The 23,288-nt window shown below is 34.5% G+C and overlaps 4 protein-coding genes across 4 annotated transcripts; 3 read left to right on the forward strand and 1 right to left on the reverse strand.

Moving 5' to 3' along the window:
- The first annotated feature begins 5,071 nt into the window (after positions 1 to 5,071).
- Positions 5,072 to 8,782, forward strand: LOC111367645 (iron-sulfur assembly protein IscA, chloroplastic-like). Its single transcript, XM_022988631.1, has 3 exons — positions 5,072 to 5,342; positions 7,333 to 7,551; positions 8,440 to 8,782. The coding sequence occupies exons 1-3, from the start codon at positions 5,186 to 5,188 to the stop codon at positions 8,580 to 8,582; spliced, it is 519 nt and encodes a 172-aa protein (XP_022844399.1). The 5' UTR covers positions 5,072 to 5,185; the 3' UTR covers positions 8,583 to 8,782.
- A 1,806-nt stretch (positions 8,783 to 10,588) lies between these two features.
- Positions 10,589 to 13,727, forward strand: LOC111367646 (pentatricopeptide repeat-containing protein At2g33680). The gene has a single exon (XM_022988632.1). The coding sequence runs from the start codon at positions 10,838 to 10,840 to the stop codon at positions 12,965 to 12,967; it is 2,130 nt and encodes a 709-aa protein (XP_022844400.1). The 5' UTR covers positions 10,589 to 10,837; the 3' UTR covers positions 12,968 to 13,727.
- Positions 13,728 to 14,989: 1,262 nt separating this feature from the next.
- LOC111367647 lies at positions 14,990 to 18,406 on the forward strand. The gene is made up of 2 exons (XM_022988633.1): positions 14,990 to 15,413; positions 16,814 to 18,406. Exons 1-2 carry the CDS (start codon positions 15,081 to 15,083, stop codon positions 18,128 to 18,130), a joined length of 1,650 nt encoding a protein of 549 aa, XP_022844401.1. The 5' UTR covers positions 14,990 to 15,080; the 3' UTR covers positions 18,131 to 18,406.
- A 120-nt stretch (positions 18,407 to 18,526) lies between these two features.
- LOC111367648 (glucan endo-1,3-beta-glucosidase 8-like) lies at positions 18,527 to 20,347 on the reverse strand. The gene is made up of 2 exons (XM_022988634.1): positions 19,902 to 20,347; positions 18,527 to 19,779 (listed from the first exon to the last, which is right to left on the reverse strand). The coding sequence occupies exons 1-2, from the start codon at positions 20,237 to 20,239 to the stop codon at positions 18,678 to 18,680; spliced, it is 1,440 nt and encodes a 479-aa protein (XP_022844402.1). The 5' UTR covers positions 20,240 to 20,347; the 3' UTR covers positions 18,527 to 18,677.
- Positions 20,348 to 23,288: the final 2,941 nt, after the last annotated feature.

A 23,288-nucleotide genomic window follows, 5' to 3' on the forward strand; every position in this document is an offset into this window, starting at 1 on the left:
TGCTCCGGGCGGGGGGCGGGGGTGATGTGGTGCAAGAAAGTGCAAAGAAACGTCATGGGCTGCTAAATATGACCCAACCAAGAACTTTCTGTAGTCTTGCTAAGCTCCCCAATCCAAAGGAAATTTTTCAACTACCGTACGTTTGTTTGGTGGGAATTAAAATTATATTTTTAGTAAATTTTGATAAAGATTTTTGAAATGTGTGGCTAAAAGTTGTGAAATCCATGAAATATACTGTTAATGTTAATTGTTTGATTTTAATTTAAATTAAACTTTGATTTAAATCAATATCATTATCAACATTCGTATAGCCCCTATTTGACAATCATTATTTTGAATTATTATTTTTTTTACTCGTTTTTAACTAAATATTTACATATTAAATTTTCTACACTATTCAAAACATTATTTTTAAAAAAATAATGTTCACCAAATAGGGGCATAATGCAGTCTGAAAAATAGAAGTAATAATTCGCAAGTCCAATTTATGAATTATACCTAGAAGTCTAAATAGCTGATTTGAAAATCTCTGTAATTCAATTTGACTGTTCAAATTGAAGTTGATTCAAGCCTCGTGCTATGTGGGACTCACATTGAGAATGCAACTCATCTCTAAAGTCAAAATTTCTTCAATCGAGTTAATTTGGTACACGATTTCTTCTATAGAGAACAAATTAATACTACCGACAAGGAGGATATCAACAATATTGTCAAATTAAAATTATTTTGGATTTCACCAGAACTAAAAGTAAAAGAGAGGAACTCATAATCTAGACGCCATCAACTTATATAAAATTCGAGTCGCGTGGTTTGATATTTCTCTATCTTTGACTTCTCACGAAGAAGTGGAGGAATTATTTATTGAGCAAAATCTTGCAGTTAGGCACTTTCTTGTGGGGCTCAAAGGCTACAAAACTTATCAGCTAAGTGAAAAAGTTCACATATAAATAATTCAGTTTTAAAATATTTTTTTTATTAAATTTGAAAATAAGTAATTTATTGTTATAGTAAGAGTTACTGTAGAAGAAGAAACGTCAAATATGCTATTATTAGAAATTAAAAAATTCATGGATAATTAAACCAAAAATAAAAAATAAAAAATAGGTTGGTTTAATCTTCTTGTTTCTTAGCATTAATCGATTTTAATCTTCTTGTTTCTTTAGCATGAAACACCTTTCGGGAAGATTTCTATATTCAAAATTTTCATTTTGTTTCATGATTAGGTAATTTTGATGCACTATTAATTTTTAAGGTGCAATCAAGGCCTAGATCAAGTGGTAAAAGTGAAGCCTTACCATACAATAAATTTGGATTGAGAGACTTCTAGAGAGAGCAGTTAAAAAATAATAATAATAATAAATAATAATAATAAAACAAAATCTAAAGTAGCTTGGTTGAAATCTCTTAATATTAATTTCAGCACGCTGATGATATCATGGATGACATTGATGTCACATTTTGTAGACTTTATTTCTTGAAGAAGGCTATTGATAGTCATAAAACTATCCCTTATTTCTTTATATATATTTTTCGAATGCCAATTCTTTTGCTAACATTTATAATATTATTCGGAAAATGTTCCTCTGTCAGAAAAATTGCTGACAGAGGACTTGACACCCTCTCACAACTGTCGGGGTCCGCATGAACAAACAATTGGGAGGAAGAAGTGACCCCACCCCCATATATGTATGCAGGTCAGTCATTCTGTCATGTATTTTTTGACAGAGGAGCATTGTCCATATTATTCTCTTGCACATACTACTTTTGTTTAAGATGGAACTATGGTAATCAATTGTCGCCATTTTACACTGTATTTATCCTTATGTGAAACTGTGCTGCTAGATAATTTAAAAATTTCCACACAAAAATTGTTCATTGATGAGATTTGTTCATTGTCTTTTAAGAAGTCAAGTCATAATTCTAATAAATTTGTACTTTGCCTCATCATTATTCTGTGGGTCACGGATAAACTTATAACAATTAAGGTTGAGACATGATCTTGTGTTCAAATTTTACTAACTTTGTGCTGCCACCCATTATTTGGAAAATTAAAGAATTTTGAATACTAATTTTTAGAGAATATGTGGTTAAAAAATAAAGAAACTTTATTAATTTATGTATAAAATATTTTATTTTGTAAATTTGTGGTGAAAAATGATACTGTAGCAAATAATTTAAAATTTTAAAAAGGGCCAAACAAGCACTAAATGCACAAGGTTAGTTCCAAGTTATATATTTTTTAGACATGTTTTTAAGAAAACTAGTTCTTTCTATGTGCACTGCACATTTTAGGTATATAATAAAAGAATTTGTACTTATGTCCATAAAAGGGAGTTTGATGAGAATTAAAATTAGAGTTTTTAGTCTCCGTTTGCCTTTCATTAAATTAAATTTTATTTTTTTATCTCCTATTTTCAATCACACAATTTTTCATAAAATAATATTACACGTATTCTTTTTTTTTTTTTTAATTTTTTTCAACCACTCATTCTCCAAAAAAAATATTATTCTCTTCATTTTAATTTTAAAAAAAAAATAGGGGGCCAAACAGGGGCTTAGTAGATTGTGATAAAAGTTTTTGAAATGTGTAGTTGAAAAGTTGTGAGACCCATGAAAAGAAGTGGTTAATATTGATTGTTTGACTTGAGTTAAAATCAAATTTTAATCCGTATCAAACATACTCTAAGTATTAGAATTGAAAAAGATGTTCAACTAAAATTATCTTAGTTATATGCGTACATAATAGTATTTTATAAAACTATATGATGATATGAAAGAGCATCTCTAATTGTGTTCTAAATTAGATATAAATTGTGATTTTGATTTTGAAAGTGGCCGAAAACCTCTTCAATGAAGAAATTGTTAAAAAAGATGTAACTTTACATCTACTTTTAGATTTATCTGTGATACTCACAAAAGGCAAAAAGCTATCGACCCACTTGCATCCAACTTTTTTTTAGATCTTCTCATTAGACCAAAATTTAAATTTAGACCACTAAGACATAAATGGGGATGCAAAAATAGTTTTAAATATGCTAATTTAGACAATCACAATGCTCTAAATATTTTAAGGTTACTATGCTAATATGAGTAAAGCAAACCGCTTCAATTGTATAAATTATGGAACCATAGTTAAACTGGACGACATTGTTTGTGCTTTTTGTTGATATTTAGATTCTTTTTGAATGAACCAAATAGCATAATTATAATTACGTGTTTAAAAAAAAAACACACACACACACACATTTATATATATATATATATATTCCAATTATGTTTGACAAAAAGAAAAAGCTTTTACTTTTCAAACCTAAAATAAAATATGGGAATGAAGTTATCTGAGCAAAGGAACCAAAATCAGAAACACGTCAGGGAACATCCACCATATATTTTGCACACGTGTCTTTATATATATATCTAAAAAAAAAGAGGTTGAACCCAACCTTAAAGGTCCCTCACAGCCCCGTCCCTGGAGTATCGTGAGAGAGGTTAATCGAAGGATGTACCCCAACAGACCAGGGAACAAAAGCTGTCTGTATACTGGTACCCATAAAGAGTCTCAATCCATATTTCAGGAATCGAATCCTCATACTACGACTGTTAGCAAGACTGAATATACCTCACCTTTATCTTTTGCATCACCGAGATATTCCTCAGAAGGCACGTGTCATTATTTATCATCGCTACCTACACCGGCCGAAGACAAATAGATCCAATTAAATATTTAAGAATATATGTTTCAAAATGCTTAATTGGTCACCCAATTAAAAATAAATAAATAAATAAATAAATAAATAGAGAGAACCAAATAACCAAAATACATAAGAGCACAAAAAGGTAAAACAATGAGGTATTTTTTAAATTTTGCCTTTTATATTTGTTTATCATGCTTATTCAAGGGACAATTAAGTCTTTTTACTCTTTCATAATAAATTTGTTGATCATCATCGAGATAAAATATGCTAAGTAATACAAGGTTGAAGATAAAATACAACAAAAAATGGGGGACACTAGAGAGAAGACGAACACAAATTTGGGATGATTATTGGAATTAAAATGTGATGTAATTAATAAAATTTATTGTATTAACATAATTATCTCAAATATTTCTCCACAATCTGCACTTTTTATATATCGCGGTAAATGTAGATGTCAAATTGCAACTCCTTTGAATTTGATAGATTCTTATCAAAATTTCACATAAAAATATTTTACAGTTCAATTTTAAATTTAAATTTAAATTTGTTTATTTATTTTTTTTGGTCAATTCACATTTTCAGGCCAATCAGTGAATGAATATCGAAAGAGAAAGAACAACGAAAATTGTCTGAAATATCAAAAAGGGAGAAAGAATAACAAAAAGTGTTGCAGCATAAAATATCTTCAAATTTTAGTGGCTCATGCATAATATGCATCATACCACATTACATACGATTACAAACCTCAAAATACACGAAAAAAAAAAAAAAAGAGTAATGTCATCTAAGACTTGTTTGATACTGATTTAAATTTAAATTTAAATCAAAATCAATAATTAATTTTAACAACCTATTTATTAGATCCACAACGTTTTAATTATTATCTACTAAAAATCTGATTTTGTTTTCAACAAAGAGGGGCTTAATTTAAGTGGTGCTAAACATAGGTCAATATGACATTAAAATCCACTACATTCAATTGATTAAAAATTACAATTTCTTAACTAATAAGTAAGAAATTATTCGGAATCACTTGGGCCAATGTCACGTAAATCGATGTTCAATACCACGTAGACAATAAGTGTCCAATTTTTTATTTTTTATTTTTTTGCTACTTCTCGATTGATCCATTGTCATGTAAATCAATACTCGTACTCGACACCATTTTTTGGAACAATGATTGACTCGAAACCACAAGCCAAAGTAACACTCCCAAGTGCCACCCACTTGCATCCAATAATTTACGTCATTATTTCATGAGTCAATCATATTATGCATTCAATTTCAAATTCAGACTCAAATGTAAATGGACATGTACGTAAAATTGGACAATTTGAAAAATCAAAATAAAATCAATTTTTGACATCCGTGTTTTCACTCCTTTCTTTTTCAATCTGGCTAACCGGCCTTATTCTTTGGCTAACTGGCTTTATTCTTTCATCGATAGTCTTGTGAGTAGTCTCGTGGAGCTCATTTGGGCAAAAACAATGGCTTTCTCTGGCACATTGCGATGCCCACCATCTATTTGCCGCCTATCAAATTCGATTCAATCTGTATCTCCTTCTTCGCTCTCTTTCCGTTTTCCACCTTCAATTTTCAATAGCAAAAGGTCCCTCTTGTCCATCAGGTCAGCTTGGGTGGAAGGTAAGCTTCTTGAATACATACACGTGGAATTATATCAATTTATCGAGTTTTAGTTTTCTTTTCTATTTTGGATGATAAAATATAGAGAATAAGTGAAATACTTCAAGAGTTTTGGTGAGACGACTTTTTTGCCTCTGAATGTTTGATTTATTGCCTTCGTGATTCAGTGAAAATCTGAAGCCGGTGGCGTCGAAGCCTTTCTCACATATTCAAGCCTTAAACGAGCTTGAAAATAATATGTTTATGAAGAAATATATTCATGGATTGTGAATATTTTTTTGAAATGACAGTACAAGCATGGAATACACTGTGAAGTGAAATTTAATAAAGGGAGGAGATAAGAAAACATTGAGGCTTTGGGAAAGAAAATTTCAAAAATAAATATATAATATATTGTTCTTCAAGAGTGAATAGTGATGATCCAATCTGGTTATTGATACTTCCTCTTGTTTAATAGCATGTTTGGCTTAATATAAAGGCCAAAAAGTTTTGAATATGCTCGGTTCATAAAAATGTTTATTGTTTTTGGATACATTTGGCGCACAACAGTACTATGATGAGTAGTTGTTAGAATTAGGATGGACAATAATTAAGTGAATTAATGTGTATCTTGCTACGCCATATTAGAACAATTTTACGTTCCTTCACTAGCCTTATCATGCTATTCATTTTTTTCTGTTAATGCTAGCCTCACGCTCACTAGATTCCCCGAAAAGAAGCTGTAGCACCTCAAAATAGCATGTTGTGCTTTTAGTCAAAGCCATCTAAATGTTCTACTCACTGAATACTTCTTGGTGAAATTCTCTATATTCCTCTTCTCCCTTTAGAAATAGAAATCATCAGCCAATCACCACTGAGCCAACATTCATCTGGGGTGGAATGCCTAATCCTCCCTTATCTTTGTGCCTTCTTTAGATAAAAGTTCAAATCTTGAGTGGTGGGCCTCTGTAGTTGTCAAATCAAGCTGTTACCTCTAAATTTCTGAAATGTATTTGATACAGTATGCTTTTATCTTTTGAACAGTTTATGGGAAATTCTTGTAACTTTGATGACATGTGATGTGTTAATTTCACTCCTTTGAGCTCCCCCAACCCATCAATACGCGCAAAAAAAAAAAAAAAAAAAAAAAAAAAACACCTGTATCCCTAATAACCCTTATTTATGATTGCCTATTCATAATCTGTGGACATTGTTATCAACTGCTATAAAATTTGATCAGTTGTATATGGATTAGTTTATTTCATTCCAGTGTGATTCAAAACCTTATATACATTTTTGTAAACTGTCAACTGTCCATTTTCATTGAGGAAGGTAGGTGAAAAGTCTGTAAATTCTTGGCTCTTCTTTGCATTAGGGATTTTCTAAATACACCCAATTTGTCAACATAATTCACCTAGATGGCATCCATCTTATGCTTGATGGATCTCCGACAACTAAAATTCTTACATAAGAGGAAGGTATGATCTCAAATGAATTTGAAAAACGAATTTAGTATCCTATCGTAATTTAAATGACAAAAAGATGAAGCTTCGAATTAAATGATGCATAACTAGAACCAGTTTGATTGAGCTCCATCCAATCGTTTTGTTTGTGTATTGACATATAAGACATTATAGTTTCTTTCTATATGTGTTCTGCCTTCTACCTTCTTAAATACGGCAAATAGTTTATATTGAACCACGCCAAGACTCATGAACGACAAGAACCATCAAAGAGGAAAATTCTACCAAACTTAATAACTTTCTGAAATGTGAAAGAACATCGAAAAGAAAAAAAATCTAGTAGTTTATCGAACTAAACTTCTTGGAATTTTTAGATAAACGTCAGAGAACCAAATGTAATATCATACAATAGTTCTCTTGTTTAAGGCATTTGTGTATGCATGGCTTACACGTTGCAATGACTGCATGAATAAAGTTATGGTTACTGGTATGCTAATGTGCTCGAATTGAATCTTCGAGTTTATCTAATAGCCTCTTTTTTGTTCTAGCACCACCTACATCTGGAGGACTTGCACCTGCGATTTCCTTGACGGACAATGCATTGAAGCACTTCAATAAGTTGAGGTCTGAAAGAAATGAAGATTTATGCCTAAGAATTGGTGTCAAACAAGGAGGATGCTCTGGCATGTCTTATATTATGGATTTTGAGAACAGAGAAAATGCTAGACCCGATGATTCTGTTATTGAATACAATGGATTTGTTATAGGTATGACTGCATATTCATTTAGTTCCTTGCAAGGAATTTAAAATTGAATCCTTCTGTCCTGTTGCACTTGTCTGTACTTAGTCAGAACCTGCTGTCGATAGTATTTGAGTGGTAAACATGGGCATCCATCCAGTGAGAGAAATAAATATTATGAGCACAAGGTCTGTCCCTGACATTCTGCAGTTGGTGATATAAATAAGACCTTTAAATTGCAAACCCGAGCCTGTTATAGTTCTCTAAAGGCAACAGTTGTTTGAATTGAACATTAACATGTAGAATGAATGAAAGGATACTTTTTGATATATAAAACCTATACATAAGTACGTCATTTGAGCATCAGATTAAATAGCATGAAGAGTACTGCATATTTTGCACTAGTTACTTAATCTGTTATGAAGAATGGCTATGATGGAAGAGTGAGTTCATTTTTCTTTTATCTAGCATTATTATCTTTGACATAGCAATGATGCAATCAAAACCATGTTTTTGAGTTGAAATTTCTATGAGCTGTTTTACTTGTGAAGTAAAATAAGTGTTTAAAAGTTACGGATTTGTCGATATCTCTTTGAAATTTCTTTTGTTTGTTCCACAGTATACTATATCACATGATGCCCTCATTGAAGTCTTTTTTCGTATCAGCAAAACTGCTATTTATAACGGGATAAAAACTATACTGGCCACTGAACCGGTCACTAAACTTTTACCAAATTTTAATCCTTGTTTTTAACTTTATTTTGTTCAGCGAAGTTCAAAGAACTAATTCTGTGTGTAACATAATTCTTTCTGGTTGTCTCTACCTTTGGATGGTATTTCTTTGCCCCCTCTCTTTTCATCTTCTACATTTGGCTGCTGTTGATTTTTTTTATTTTGCTTTCTCTGACCATGCAGTTTGTGATCCAAAAAGCCTTCTCTTCCTTTATGGTATGCAACTGGATTTCAGTGATGCACTCATTGGGGGAGGCTTTAATTTCAAGAACCCAAATGCTACACAAACCTGTGGATGTGGTAAATCATTTGCTGCAGAAATGTAAGGTTGTATACTGTATAATCTAGCCTAGAATTGGTATAATGTACCAAAACTTGGTCGAAAATGTATTGTTATGTAAAGTGTGCCCGTATGTCTCTACATTGAAACTTATTCAACTTGTTGGATGCATATTTGACGATGACCTTAGTCGTCTTAATATTGGACATGGCGAGAGAAGAAGTGTTAATTCTTTTTCTTCTTCAATATTGTCTAGAACTATCAAAGTTATCGTACAAAACATATTTGATAGTTTTCGTACCATACTAGATGAGAGATGGAAAATGATGCACCATATATGGATATAATAGTTTTGCTTAAAATTACTTTGGCAATCTGTATAATAGGTATAAGAAGGATAATACACAAGCAACATGGATACAATCTAATAAGTATGGGACTAAAAATGTAAGTTCTTTGCAATTCATGTGTGAGTAAGACCCCGTTTGGTACCCATTTTTGTAAGGATGATAATGAAAAACATAGTCGTTATGGGACCAGTTTTTTAAACCTTTCAAATGTTTGCGCTAATGGTCATCTTTAGATGGCAAATGTCGACTGTTAAAAAGGTTGACTTTTGAAAAATGAATGTTTTACTCCTAGTTTGATTTAAAACAAATAAAAGTAAATTGCAACTAGGATTCCAAACTTTTTAATATTGTGATGATGATGAATCTCGAACCTTTGCGTGTATCTGGGAACAATTTTTATGGAAAATTTGACCGTTACTCAAGGTTAATGGGCCCCACATCTGCAAGAATTCTGGCAAAAAAAGGGGACAAAAGTTGCACCCGTCATTCAACTCTTCTTTGAAATGTCAAAATTATCCTTCTGATGGTATGAAATTTAAATAGTGTAGGGACACCATGATCTTTTCAATATAATTTATAATTGACCGGTTGGTGCAGTCAACAATTGTTGCAACCCTGTGGGCCTCTTTTCATGTAGATAACAGATGAAATTCTAATTATAATTTGAAAATAAGCTCTCTTAGACAATCCCTTTTGACTTCTAGTATCAGAGTTTCAAAGCGAGGTTAGGCATACTTGACCAACTAAACTTGATGAAGGAAAAGGAAACAAAAAAGAATAAAAAGATAAAACAAAAACAGTAAAGAAAAGGAAATTAAAATGAAACATCCCCAACACCTCCAACCCCACTCTCTCTACAGCACGCCACTGAAGGCATGGGAAGAATGAAGAATCTTCTTGCATTTTGGGGAAGAATAAAATTGTTGTTATTAAGTGTGTTTTAGGTTAGTAGCCGTGTTGTTTTATTGTTTTTGTTTTTTTTATCTTTTATTTATTTGTTATAAATTAACTAAAAGAAAAAATAGTCATTTTATCCAAATTTGACCTTTAATGATCAATCTCTCACGTTTTTCATTCAAAAAGAACACTGGCACAAACGATTTGAAAAGTTTGGACTGAAATACCAGAAAGAGAGAGAATAACAAAGATTGTTGCAGCCAAAAATATATCCAAATTTTGGTGGCTCATGCATGATATGCATACCACATTACATAGAAATTTCCAAAAGAAGGAAGCAATAGTAATGTTTGTTTCAAGTAGTACTTGAGTATTGATCTACATGACATCAAGTCTATTGCATTCAATTGATTAAAGAATAATGTTATCTATTAAGATAGCATTAATGCATTATTAATACAACAACATTAATATATAGTTTAATCAATTCTTGAGAATTTATTATCTGACGTTTCTAATATATATATGTATATTTAAAGAATAAGATTACATATATACTCATAAAATGTTATGAAATTTGTTAGTCATAATTGATATATAAGTCATTTTTACATAGTTAATTTTTAATTTAAAAAGTGAAATATTTACTTATAATTAAAATTTTAATTTATAAGTAATTTTTTACTTATAAATAAATTGACTTATAAGTAAATTTTTTAGTTAGTGTATTTTTATTTTATATTATGTTATATTACTAGATTGATTTTATCATAATTATGTCGGACTAACACTTGAGATCATTTCGTTGGTAATTGGGCCAAAAATATTTTCCAACTTTCGAATCACAATTTGTAACTCATTTTGATAGTCTGATTCTGATAATATAATCTGGTAAAATGGCATAACTCCAAGCAACGTTTTTGTATTCACTCCTACACATCCAAAAATTTATTTATTTCTTTGAATGAAGTAAAGCGGTAATGGTGCTCAATATGTTTGATTAAATGCCTGAACCAAGCTCCACCATCAAGGTAAGAGGTATCTTAATCTTATTATGAATTACAGTCCCGTCCTAACTGCCAAATCTCGCCACCTCTTCGCTAAGCTCCTCGACTACACCCAAGGAAAAAACCTTCCAAAAGGCAAGTCCCTCCACGCCCACCTCCTCAAAACAGGCGTATTCCCTTCCTGCTCATTTATGTCCAACACCCTCGTCAACTTCTATGCCAAATGCCACCTCTTCTCCGAAGCCCATCTCGCCTTTGTACAAATTTCATACAAGGACACTGTCTCATGGAACTGCCTCATCAATGCCTACTCTCAATTGAGCCTTCGCTGTTACTCTCTTTCGGCTCTCGAGCTCTTCAAGCAAATGCTCCAACACCACACCCTCCCTAACTCCCACACTTTTGCTGGCATTCTATCTTCTGCTGCCATGTTGGAAGACTCCATGATTGCCCAGCAAGCCCATTCTTTCGTGCTTAAATTGGTTGACTCCTATGATGTTTTTGTGTATAGCTCTTTGTTAAATGTGTACTGTAAGTTGGGTGATTTGATCAGTGGTCAAAAAGTGTTTGATGAAATGGCTGAAAAAAATTCAGTCACTTGGGCTACTATGATTTCTGGGTACGCCTCGCAGAGGCTTACTAAGGAGGCTTTTAGTGTTTTTAGAATGATGACAGCTGGAGGAGGTGAGGGTGTGAACGAGTTTGTGTTAACTAGTCTTCTCAGTGCTTTAGTGTCCTCGGAGTTTGTGGATACAGGTAAACAAGTTCATAGTTTGGCTGTTAAGACTGGATTGTTGTCAATTGTTTCTGTGGGGAATGCTGTTTTAACCATGTATGCAAAGTGTGACAGTTTGGATGATGCCGTTCAGGCCTTTGAGCTTGCGATTGCTAAAAATTCAATCACGTGGTCTGCCATGATCACAGGTTATGCACAAGGTGGGAAGAGTGAGAAGGCATTGACATTGTTTAAGGAGATGCATCTCTGTGGAATGAAACCTAGTGCATTCACCCTTGTTGGCGTTCTCAATGCTTGCAGTGACAGTAATGCAATTTACGAAGGAAAGCAGGTGCATGGGTATTTAGTGAAAATAGGGTTCGAGTCTCAACTATATATTATGACTGCTTTGGTTGATATGTATGCTAAATGCGGTAGCATAAATTATGCGAGAAAGGGATTTGACTATCTATTAGAGCCAGATCTTGTATTATGGACGTCTATGATTGGAGGCTATGTACAAAACGGAGATAATGAGAGTGCTATTAATTTGTACTGTCGAATGCAGCGCGAAGGAATTGCACCCAATGAGCTGACTATAGCCAGTGTGTTGAAGGCCTGTTCAAGCCTTTCAGCATTGGAGCAGGGAAAACAAGTACATGCTCATGTAGTTAAGAATGGGTTCAGTCTTGAAGTTCCGATAGGAAGTTCTCTCTCGACTATGTACGCAAAGTGTGGGAGCCTTGATGATGGCAATCTCATCTTCACGAGGATGCCTGCCAGAGATGTAGCATCATGGAATGCAATGATTTCTGGCCTTTCTCAAAATGGCCTAGGGATTAAAGCCCTTGAACTATTTGAAGAGATGCAACTGGAGGGTGCAAGGCCTGATTATGTTACTTTCGTAAACATTCTTTCTGCTTGTAGCCACATGGGATTGGTGGATAGAGGTTGGGAGTATTTTAAACTGATGTCCGATAAATTTGGTGAAGCTCCAAGGATAGAGCACCATGCTTGCATGGTTGATATCTTGGGTCGTGCTGGGAAGCTCTATGAAGCCACAGAATTTATTGAATCAGCTACCATCGAGCATGGTCTATGTTTGTGGCGCATTTTATTAAGTGCTTGTCGAAACCATCGCAACTATGAGTTGGGAGCCTATGCGGGGGAGAAACTAATGGAATTGGGCTCACAGGAATCATCTGCATATGTGTTGTTGTCAAGCATTTATACAGCTTTAGGAAGATTGCATGATGTGGAACGAGTAAGAAGGATAATGAACCTTAGGGGGATAAGCAAGGAGCCAGGATGTAGCTGGATAGAGCTGAAGAGTCAGGTTCATGTTTTTGTTGTTGGGGACCAATTACATCCGCAAATTCAAGATGTACGCTCTGGGTTATGGAGATTAAGCAAGCTAATGAAGGATGAAGAATGTAGTTCAATTTTGGAAGAATTGGTCTGAAGTAATTAAATAATTATGTCTTGGCTCAGCTACACCCAAGGAAAGTCATTTGAGACTCCTAAATATGCATCTTCATTTTCATAAATTGGGCATTCACTGCATAAGGTGTTTTCTTAGACGCTACTGGAGTGGGGAAACAGAAATGAAGGAATGTGGAGGTGGTGTTGTGGATTACTATGCTTTATATAGAATGTATAGTATGATTATCCGAAGACAGAATCAGGGACGTAGATTCCTTGCATGGAGTTTTTGATTCAAGTCAAGTGCTAATGATGTTAGCATTGGAGCTTTGTGTAATCAACATAGCCACAGTGAATTTCTAAGGAGTGTTTGATATGGTTTTTCTGTAACAATAGCAGAAAGCCGCCTGTTGGCTGGAAATAATTGGGACTGGATGTTCATACATAGGGGTTGAAGGAAGATGGTGAGGTCCTTGAACTTTTGTGCACAACACTAGTGGAAGATCTCTCTCTAACATTGAGCCAGTTGCATAGAAGATTACTTGTTGAAACCGGACTTGCACATGGATCCTATCAGTTGGACAATAGGCCAGAACTTCCAAATCTACATCCCTAGCGTTCTCAATGCAAGATTTGCTTTTATATGCTTCGGAACAGTCTAAAACAGAGTCGAAGTAGGATCCAGATGTTGATTCTTATATCACATATTGTGATAGCATTTATGCTTAATTTGTAGAAAAATTTATGTCCACTGAGTAAAGACGTACACAAGATATTATGTGACAAGATACTTGTAATTATGTGACTATTTTGCGATTATTTGTTATTTAAGCACAATGTGCAATATTAAATCAGTGCTAACAAGTGCCTAATTACTACGTTTAAGCAAAGATTTGCACCTTTGCAGAGAAGCCTTTTGCAAGAGGCCATATGCCTGGGTTTTTAAGGCTAAAATTACCTGCCTTTATAGGTCGACAGCCTGCCTCAGGCCGCCTGGCTTACATTGACACCTCCTATTTGTCAACACGAAAATTGCAATATCTTGTCTGGTTTAGCTAAAAATTAAGTTTGTAGTATATTTTGATAAAAGTTGATGAAATATATAACTGAAAAGTTGTTAAAAATTGTGAATCCCCATAAAATAAGTGGTTAAAATGGGGACCAACACAGGGACTTAAATGTAAGAGTTCCCATGTAGCAATCTTGCACTATAAAGTAGCCATGTAGTTTGGTCTGTCCTCATCAAGTAAACGGATATTAGGTGATGTTTTGGGTGTTCGTAAAGACTTCAAGGAGCTTGGAAGAGCATATTAATGTTGATAAGCACCAACTCCCATCTTCGCATGCCATGAGGCTTTGTAATACGGAACAAGCTACTTCTTTTGAGCTAGTATTTGTTCGATGTGAATAGCCCAATTTGTGACAATTCGATTTTTTGAAATTGGTTAAATTAAGTCCAAACACTTGACTTTTAATCAACTGACAGTTTTTTGGATAAAAATAGTTAGAGATCATTCTAACATACATTAACAATTATTAAAAATTCGAGATCGCATTGCACATTTTTGAAAAGTTTCTTCACTACAAAATTTTCAAGTATTAATTACATATTAAAAGACTATTTTGCCCTTTTAAAATTAGTTACATTATGGTCAAATGCTTGTTCTTTGGTCGACTAACGACTTTTAGACAAAAAAAAAAAAGAGTAATGCTATGTAATCTCACTGGATTGTAATCACAGTTTAGATGACGCTAGATGATATATTAAATGAAAAGTGGAACTAAATAACTTATTTAATTCTACCTATAATTTAGTGTTATGTTTGCGTCACCTAAATTGAGATTGCAACCCTAGTGGAGTTAAATAATATTCGACAAAAAGGGCTCATAATCCTTTTACCCCACAGTTTTGAAAAGTTTGGGATACATCTGTTATGATTTAAAGTTTAGGAACTATGTTGCACTTTTTTGAAAGATTTAGAACCTCCACCGAAAATCTCCCCAAAAGAGTTCAAATCTTATGGTTAAGAAGATGATTACGTTTAATGCTTAACAATTTTTTGTTTCCAAATTTCTAGTAATTTCTCCCAACTGATAAATTTCCAAACTCCATTTTTACCCATCTTTCATTCGCTTCTCTAACTGCTAACGACATGAGTGTTCTCAATTATGCATCAGCACCACCATCCACTTCCTTCAGTTCCAAATCCGCCGGTTTTGTACCCGACGGCCACCAGTTCGGCAAATTCTTCTTCTTCTTTGGCACCGGAAAATCCTCCCAGACAACTGCTCTTTCATCTCCCCAGTTGTCTAACTATTCCGCTTTGTCAGCTGCTGCGCTGCAGGATAAAAGCAATGATAACGGTGCAGTCACGGTTCTCACGGAGCAGGATGTAACTACACCGGTGAGAATAGTGGCTCTTGTGGGCGAAGGTAGCGTCAGTCCGCTCAATTCCTCGCCTTGGACGGAAGTCATGCGCCACACAGTGAGTATTCTGTATTATATTGGTTTCATTATAATTTCTGTATATTTAATTTTGTTAATTGGTATGCGTGAAACAAATGGTAGACGTGCTTTAACTTTGTAAGGCTATAAGTTTTGTAAGGCTTTCAAATCAAAACTTGCAGCTTAGTGATGATAAAAATGAAGTCGTGTAATTAAATTTGTTGCTTTCTGGATTTCCTTATTGGTATTCCAAATAAATTAAATTTCAAGCGTATAAGATATGATAAAAACAGTTAGTGGCATAAGTATTGGCATTTAGATGACTTTAATTGACATCTTGAATGTATGATTTAAGATTACAAACCAGTTAGTGGCGGTAAGTACTGCTTATGAATAGCAATACTCCTTATAAACTTTGAAATCCAGATTGATACTGTTTAAAGCTTAATTGTGTATTAATTTTTGTGCGACACTTGCAAGGGTTGTGGCTGGATAAGTATTGAAAGTTGAAGGCATAAATAATTCCTCTATCAAGACCTTTGATGTTTCAAAAGGATTAAGTTGTACAATTATACTTTTGGTTACCAAGCACAATTGAATTAACTCTTACTGTTCCAAGGAAGTTGAATGTTTCTAAAGGATAGTGTGAAACATTACAAATTAGAAATGTAAAGGCCTAAAATTATCCATCGGACTCTTGAGCTTTGTGTTGGGGTTGCATCAGAAATGCTCTGCCATATAGCGACTTGTGATACACTGTATTTAAGCTGTTATTGACAGAATATAATTTCTTTATTGTCGTGTTATGTAGTGCCACATCTCTATGCCCATTGATGTATTCTAAAATTTTTTATCTTTTGTTTTTACAATAAAAATACAGCATGCAATTACCTATATATAACTACTCTGTGAAATTTACCTACATTTTTAAAGTATTTTAGTTAGGGTTTGTTTGAGCCCCATTTTTCGGGGGAGTAGATTATGTAATAGTGATTTTTTTTTTGGATAGCGTGTATTTAAAGGTAGGGAAAAGTTTTGGGTTTACGTGTAAAATTATTTTATTAGGGGAATGTGTCGTTGAAAATGAGTTTGGGAGAATATGATTTTTTAAAGAATGTGGCTCAAATAGAGGTTTGGTATGATTGATTTGGGAAACTCAATCGTTTATGCTGATAGTATATACTGTTTTTAAATTTCAGAGTATTTAGCTCACCTTTACATTCATTCCATATAGTTCAGTTTGCATTTCTTTCTACATAATCATGCTAACATTTCTATTATCCAGCTTTCAACATAATCATGCTAACATTTCTAATATCCAGTTCCATGATCTCCTAGTGATTTTGATCCATTTACCTTTCTCTGATCTTATTTTGTTAAACTCGTGTCATGATATTTAAAATCCTTTAAGTCTTTCTCATTCTTTTCTAATGCATATAGGCTAAAAGATTAAAATGGGTTGATGAAGGGTTTGAAATGCTGGTGTTTACTGACAATTTTTATCAATCTAATGATGAAACAATGGGGAGGCTTCGAGAGGCATTAAAACTTGCAAATATTTTGATGATTGTTGCTGTTACAAATGAAGAGTCAGTCAGGTGGGTGCAGGCCAATTCCAAAATTGTCCCAAATGTCATATGCTTTGATTCTTCTCCAGCATTAACTAACAAATTGGGAGGCTGCATCATCCAAACAGAAACCCAAGGAAGTATACTCAGCAAATTACCATTAACTCAACCAAAAAAATTAAAGGAATCAGAGAAAATAGTTCGCACTGTATCTGAGGCTTGGGACAGACGTAATTCTGATGATATACGATTCTGTTTGTTGGTAGTAATAAATGCTTATATAAGGCCAGTTCCAATATTGCAGAACCTCCGGTCAAAGGGATTTTCCACATTGAACTGCATGGTAAAAAATTGTGGTCCTCAAATATTGAATTGTCTGTTAGATACAAATTGTAGGAAAGCTCTTCAATGCTTGAATGAGTGCAGTCCTGTAGATCAAGTATGCAACTATAAATGTATTGCTTCATATGAGAGTCCAAAACTAGAAGAGTTTTCTCTGTGTGTACTTCAGAAGCATAACTGTCTTGCACTGGATGCAAAAATCCCAGATAAACCTTATGTCACTCCAATTGGTATGTTTCGAGGAGAGAATATGTCTCATGAGATTGCTGAAGATATTTTCGTGGGGTGGTTGGGGAACTTGGATTGGAGTTGGCGGGTTGTAGCCGGGCAGAACCCAGCGTATGACCAGTTTCCTTGCCAGTACCAGTTGTTCTATAGGGGAAAGGCAAAAGGATCATTCTGGTATGAGCCAGTTTTTCAGGTAAAGACGATTGAGGGTGATCTCGTCTGGAGAAGACGAAAATATCGCGTTAAAAGAGGGAAAACTCCAGGGACGTTTTACTTCAGCGTATTGGACAATGGGGTCGTTTCAAATGAGTACTGGACAATCGTTGATGTTGCTGATGATTTAGGCTGGGGTTTGTTTCATTACCATGGAGCTGCTCGAGTTGCAGGACAGTCATATACTGGGGCAGTACTCGTTAGCCAAGACGGCATGTATCCAAACAAGAGTCATAGTGAGAGATTGGCTTCTGCATTGGATAGATGCAGTATTAAAGAGTGGGAGCTATTTACTGTTGATAATTGTTCGTGCCAGAATCCTCCTTTGGGTCTTCCTGAAGGTTCGAGTTTGCATTATCAGATAAAAGTTGGAGAAGATATCAAAGATCCATACTTTCAAGGTTAGAGGAAATATGGCAGATATCTTGTCACGTGGAATCATATGAAATGATAAGAGAAAAATACTGAATATATGAAGTTTCTGTTTATATATTATATGGATGGTATGTTCTACAGTTACAATATAATTAGGTATTCGTGTTGGATAATCCTATTCATGGAACGCTACCGGGAAAATTTGTTAAGTTGATTCTTTTATTACTTCATTCCCTGGATGTATTTCTTTGGACACGGGATTTTATGAATGCAAATCTGCAAGTTTGATGGCATGAATGCTACACCAGTCAATGTTGCAAAGTTATTACAAAATTAATGTGGTTTCCGAATAGAAATAACATCACCTCTTTCGCTTGAAGTGATAGGAAACTTTTCCACCTCTCAAAAAGTATTAATAAAAAATTGATGAAAGTAAATAGCTTCATATTGCACGTTATATTGTAACTAGGAGTGCAATTATACAAAACCACTGAGAGATCTAATGAAACCATATATGCATGGTGATTAATTTCCTAACAGATTATATATAACACTATATAAAAGCCTTTATTCTAACCCTAAAACATTGAAAGCAAAACCAACAATCCAGCAAGAATGCTTGTTCCTGTCTGCATCCACAGCTTTGTTCCAGCACTCTCTAACGCGATTGGAAAAAGACATTCTGATGTGGAAGCATTAGTCTTAACAATCTTTGCCAAACCCTGGAAATTACAGGCCTCCACATCCTGATTCTGCATTTGGAAATACATATTGAAGGCATAGGAAATGTTGGCCTGCACGCTGCCCAGTTTATTGCAGGAAGAACCATAGTTCAATGCTGTGCAATCTCCCATTGAACATGCATATCCTAGGTTGTCTGGAACAAGGGTCATGTTCTTCATGTCACCGTTGAACACGCACCACTCTTTTTCCATGTACTTAATGCCCTTTGCGCCTATCGGCATTTTATCGTTCCCTTGGCCGGTGAAATCCACTGGAAACTTGGGCTGTCCATCATACCGGAATACACCCCAATGGCGCTCAAAATCGCCCGGAGCTATGCTCTTTTGGTTCTCATCTGTGAGACTAAACAGATAATACTCGATATCTCCGGGATAAAGAGGGGTTCCCTTTTTTGTTGCCATTTTCTTGAAGAAACCATTGTAGAATTTTTTAGCCAGTTTAACATTGGCTTTGACGTGTCCCTCAGTTGGCCAACCAATCTCCCCAACAATGATTTTCATTTTCTGGATACCAACTTTTCTCATTGACCAAACAAGGGTATCTAAATTTGCATCAAACATATTGGTGTATGAAATTCCCTTGTCCTGAACTGGTTTAGCATCACCATCAAAGAAGGCAAATTCCATAGGAAAACCAGGATTATTGTATAGACTCAGAAAAGGGTATATGTTGACAAGAAAAGGCGAGTTATTTTCTTCAAAAAACTTCAGAATTTGGATCATATTTTCTTTTATGTCTGAACGGAAATTGCCTGCAGATGGAACATTTGATCCAGATTCATATACATCTGCATTTTGAGGTGTGGTTACTTTGATTTTGTCCCCATGGCCAGCTGCATCAAGAGCTTTCTGAATATTCTTTAATGCTGGGAAAGTAGTCTTTATATTTGAACCATTGTAAGCCTTCAAGAATGGCTCGTTTCCAACAGCAATGTACCTGTTAAGTCCATGCAAAACTCAGAATAGTATTCATCGAAACATATCATCTGGAAACTTAAAACTATTAGATGATGGAGACAAGAAGCTAGAATATTAGAAAATGGTAAGAAAGTTTCTTACTTGATCTTGACTCCTCCATTATATAAATGCTTGGTAACATTTTCTTTGACCCAATCTTTGGCCTTATCATAATCATTGGCAAGTTCAGCCAAGTGATTATTAGGAACGCCAAGCATGACCTCAATCCCGGTTCCTGCAAAGAATTTGACAGTCCAGTGATCTGAGTCAAACAGTTTTATCTGATCGATTTTGTTGTCCTTAAGCATTTGAATTATCGTGCTGGGTTGCATATTTTGTGAAGCCTGGGTTCCCCAATTCACGCCTATACCCTGTACGAGGTTTGGCGAAATTAAGAATGCAAGAAAGGCCCATTTTATCAGGACCCTCATACTGTCCATGGCTTCAACTGGGAATGAGAATTGATTCTGAATCAAATGAGGTTCGAATAGAGTAGACAGTTTTTGGGAATGGAATGCAAATTCTAGAGGTGGAGAATTGGGAATCCTTGGAATCCATTGGTTTAGAGGATTGATTAGAGGAAAACAAGGAGCGAGGGAAAAGGGTTATCTCAGGTTTTTTATTGGTTCATACTCGGTCCAAATGGAGATTTCAAACGTTAAGAGAAATTTTCGACAAAAAAATCATTAATTTTCCCGTAGATTAAAAATCCATAAATTCCATCTGTGTCTCAGAAATATAATAACTTAATAATCTGTGGCTAATTTTCATGCCATGACATTTGTATGGTTAGAAAATAAATTTCTTTAGTTTTGATCCATATATAACATTATTAATTTGAGCTTGAAATAAGAAAGGTGCGACAATCAATTTAGTACTTGTGTGACAAAGTTTAAAATTGATTTAAGCTCGTCAAACTCGATTTTCATACATACACTACAATTTTAATGATCCTTTATCATTTGTTAAAAAAGCTACAATAATTCTAATGGTAATAGCATAGTGATTACACGTAAGGATCTTAAGTCCTTTTAAACAAAATGGTAATTAAGTCCTTTTAAACAAAATGTTTACCATTAAGGACTTAGGTGTTAAAAAGCATATTTTAGGGATACAAGTTGCACATCCAAAGAGAGACATCTACCCTTTTAAACAAAAGAAATGTGTTTGATTTGCTTGGAATGACGAGAGAGATAGGAGTCAAACCATCAAACATGCCTGTAATTGACAATCGAAAAAGATGATAAGAATGGTAAATTTTTCTTAAGTTTTATTTGAGAGTATTCCCAAAAGTCTCGAAGAGAGTGGCCCTACTCTCTCACACACACCTAGGCCCTGTTTAGGAGTGATTTTGAGAATTGAGTTTGTGATCTTAGGAAAAAAGTGGAGACCACCTGTGAAAGAAGAAGTCAAACTTTACGGCTAGAATAGTGAAATAACGATCAAAAAATCAATTTTTTGGGATGAAAAATCACTCCTAAACAAGCTCCTAATTATTGCAAGCCATTTACAAACTATAGACTTTATGAAGTGTTTTTTTTTTAGCAAATTCAACTCTCCAAATGTTATGGGATAAATGTACTTGCAATACAGGGATGGACATAATCGAAGGTACATTTTTATGGCCACCTTATAATTCTTTTGTCTCATTGAACCCAGTTACAAGACCTCTGGTTCCCAAGTTGGATATTGTTATGAATATGGATCGCAAGATGTAACAATAATGAAATAAAGTAGAAAATAAATAACATAGAGATTTACGAGGAAATCTAATTCTAGAAAAAACCAGGGGTGGAGGATGAGAAAATTCACTATAATCAATAGGAATGTGTTTACAATATCAAGACTCAATGCACTCAATTAAATCTTAGCTCACAAGATATTGTAGATTTATTCTCTCAGGGGTTTTCCCCCCCATCAAGACTTAAGAAAACTCATACTTAAATACAATGGACAGCGTTTTATATTTATAGAGACGCCCAAAACCTAGTTGTAGACCAATAGAAGTCCAAAACGCATTAAAACTAGAAAAATTCGGAACTACCCAGATAAAACTGTCGCTCGAGCTACATCAAGCAGTGGCGAGCGACTCTGTTATCGCTCGAGCGAGAAGCGAATGACGATTGTTCTGCTCCAAATGCTCGAGCGTCCTGCTAGCGAAATTGCGGTGTATTTTTCTCCTGGTCCATATTTATGTTCTCTTCAAGATCATTTCAATTTTGACTCCTATAACCTCTGGAATTTGGGTCGCACTACAATAAATCTCCACCTTAAACTAAATTCCAAATGCAAGGAATTCCACATCTCCAAGTAAACACCACATCACATCTTCCAAGCCCCAAGGAGCTAAATCAATGACAAATACCTACTAAGTTCAAGCAATGCTCAAACTTAGTAATGGAAAGTGGTTTTGTCATCATGTCAGCAGGATTCGCCTTGGTATCAACTTTGCTCACTACAATGTCACCACCAGCAATTACTTCACATCAATATGCTTAGTTCTTTCATGGAACATTTGATCCTTAGTCAGAAATATAGCACTTTGGCTATCACAATACACTGTAGATATCTACAAGTCTTTATTGATTTCACTAATTAATTCTCAACCACATAGCCTCTTTACAAGCCTCAGTAATGGCCATGTACTATGCCTCTATTGTAGACAAAGCTACTGTATTCTGTAAAGTAGCTTTTCGGCTGATAGCAAAGCCTCCAAGAGTAAACACATACCCATTAAGTGATCTTCTTTTGTCAAGATCCCATATATAGTCTAAATTCACATATCCTATGACTCCTGAATTTCTTCCAAAATGCAGATAAGCATTTGTAGAGTCTTTCAAGTATCTGAGAATCCATCACTGCTTTCCAATGTTTATTTCCAAGATTTACCATGTATTTGCTAACTGCACTGACTGCATGTGCCAAATTAGGTTTTGTACAAATTATAGTAAACATCAGCGAACCAACTGCATTGAAATAAGAAACCCTAAACATATACTCAATATCTTCATCTGATTGCGGACACAATTCTGCCGATAATCTGAAATGTGTAGCCAAGTGCGTATTGACAGCCTTTGCATTCTGCATATTGAATCTCTGATGTACCTTCTTAATGTACCATTTCTGACTCAAGTACAATCTTCCAGTCTCTCCGTCTCTTAAGATTTTCATTCCAAGGATTTTCTTTACTGCTTCCAAGTCCTTCATCTTGAACTCTACTCAGTTGAGACTTCACTTTTTTTGACCTCTGCTTTGTCTTTGGCTACTATAAGCATATTATCAACATACAATAGCAAGTTTGTAACCGATCCACTACTTTACTATCATAATTACACCTTTCAAAACCATGATTAGTCATGAATGAATCGAACTGCTTATACCACTGCCTCGGAGACTGCTTTAGTCCGTACAAGGACTTCTTCAACAAGCATAAATAGTCTTCTTTTCCAGAAACTATGAACCCTTCTGATTGTTGGATGTAGATGTTCT

Source organism: Olea europaea, chromosome 18, assembly GCF_002742605.1.
Source record: "Olea europaea var. sylvestris chromosome 18, O_europaea_v1, whole genome shotgun sequence".
Lineage (NCBI taxonomy): Eukaryota > Viridiplantae > Streptophyta > Magnoliopsida > Lamiales > Oleaceae > Olea > Olea europaea.

What these genes read in the sequence shown, in the direction of transcription:
- LOC111367647 (XM_022988633.1), top strand. Translation starts at nt 15,081, where the DNA reads ATGAGTGTTCTCAATTATGCATCAGCACCACCATCCACTTCCTTCAGT. An exon ending in CGGAAGTCATGCGCCACACA is followed by an intron (nt 15,414 to 16,813) that starts GTGAGTATTCTG and finishes TAATGCATATAG; the next exon opens with GCTAAAAGATTAAAATGGGT.
- LOC111367645 (XM_022988631.1), top strand. Translation starts at nt 5,186, where the DNA reads ATGGCTTTCTCTGGCACATTGCGATGCCCACCATCTATTTGCCGCCTA. An exon ending in CAGGTCAGCTTGGGTGGAAG is followed by an intron (nt 5,343 to 7,332) that starts GTAAGCTTCTTG and finishes TTTTTGTTCTAG; the next exon opens with CACCACCTACATCTGGAGGA. An exon ending in ATACAATGGATTTGTTATAG is followed by an intron (nt 7,552 to 8,439) that starts GTATGACTGCAT and finishes CTGACCATGCAG; the next exon opens with TTTGTGATCCAAAAAGCCTT.
- LOC111367646 (XM_022988632.1), top strand. Translation starts at nt 10,838, where the DNA reads ATGAATTACAGTCCCGTCCTAACTGCCAAATCTCGCCACCTCTTCGCT.
- LOC111367648 (XM_022988634.1), bottom strand. Translation starts at nt 20,239, where the DNA reads ATGGACAGTATGAGGGTCCTGATAAAATGGGCCTTTCTTGCATTCTTA. An exon ending in AATGGAGGAGTCAAGATCAA is followed by an intron (nt 19,780 to 19,901) that starts GTAAGAAACTTT and finishes TGGACTTAACAG; the next exon opens with GTACATTGCTGTTGGAAACG.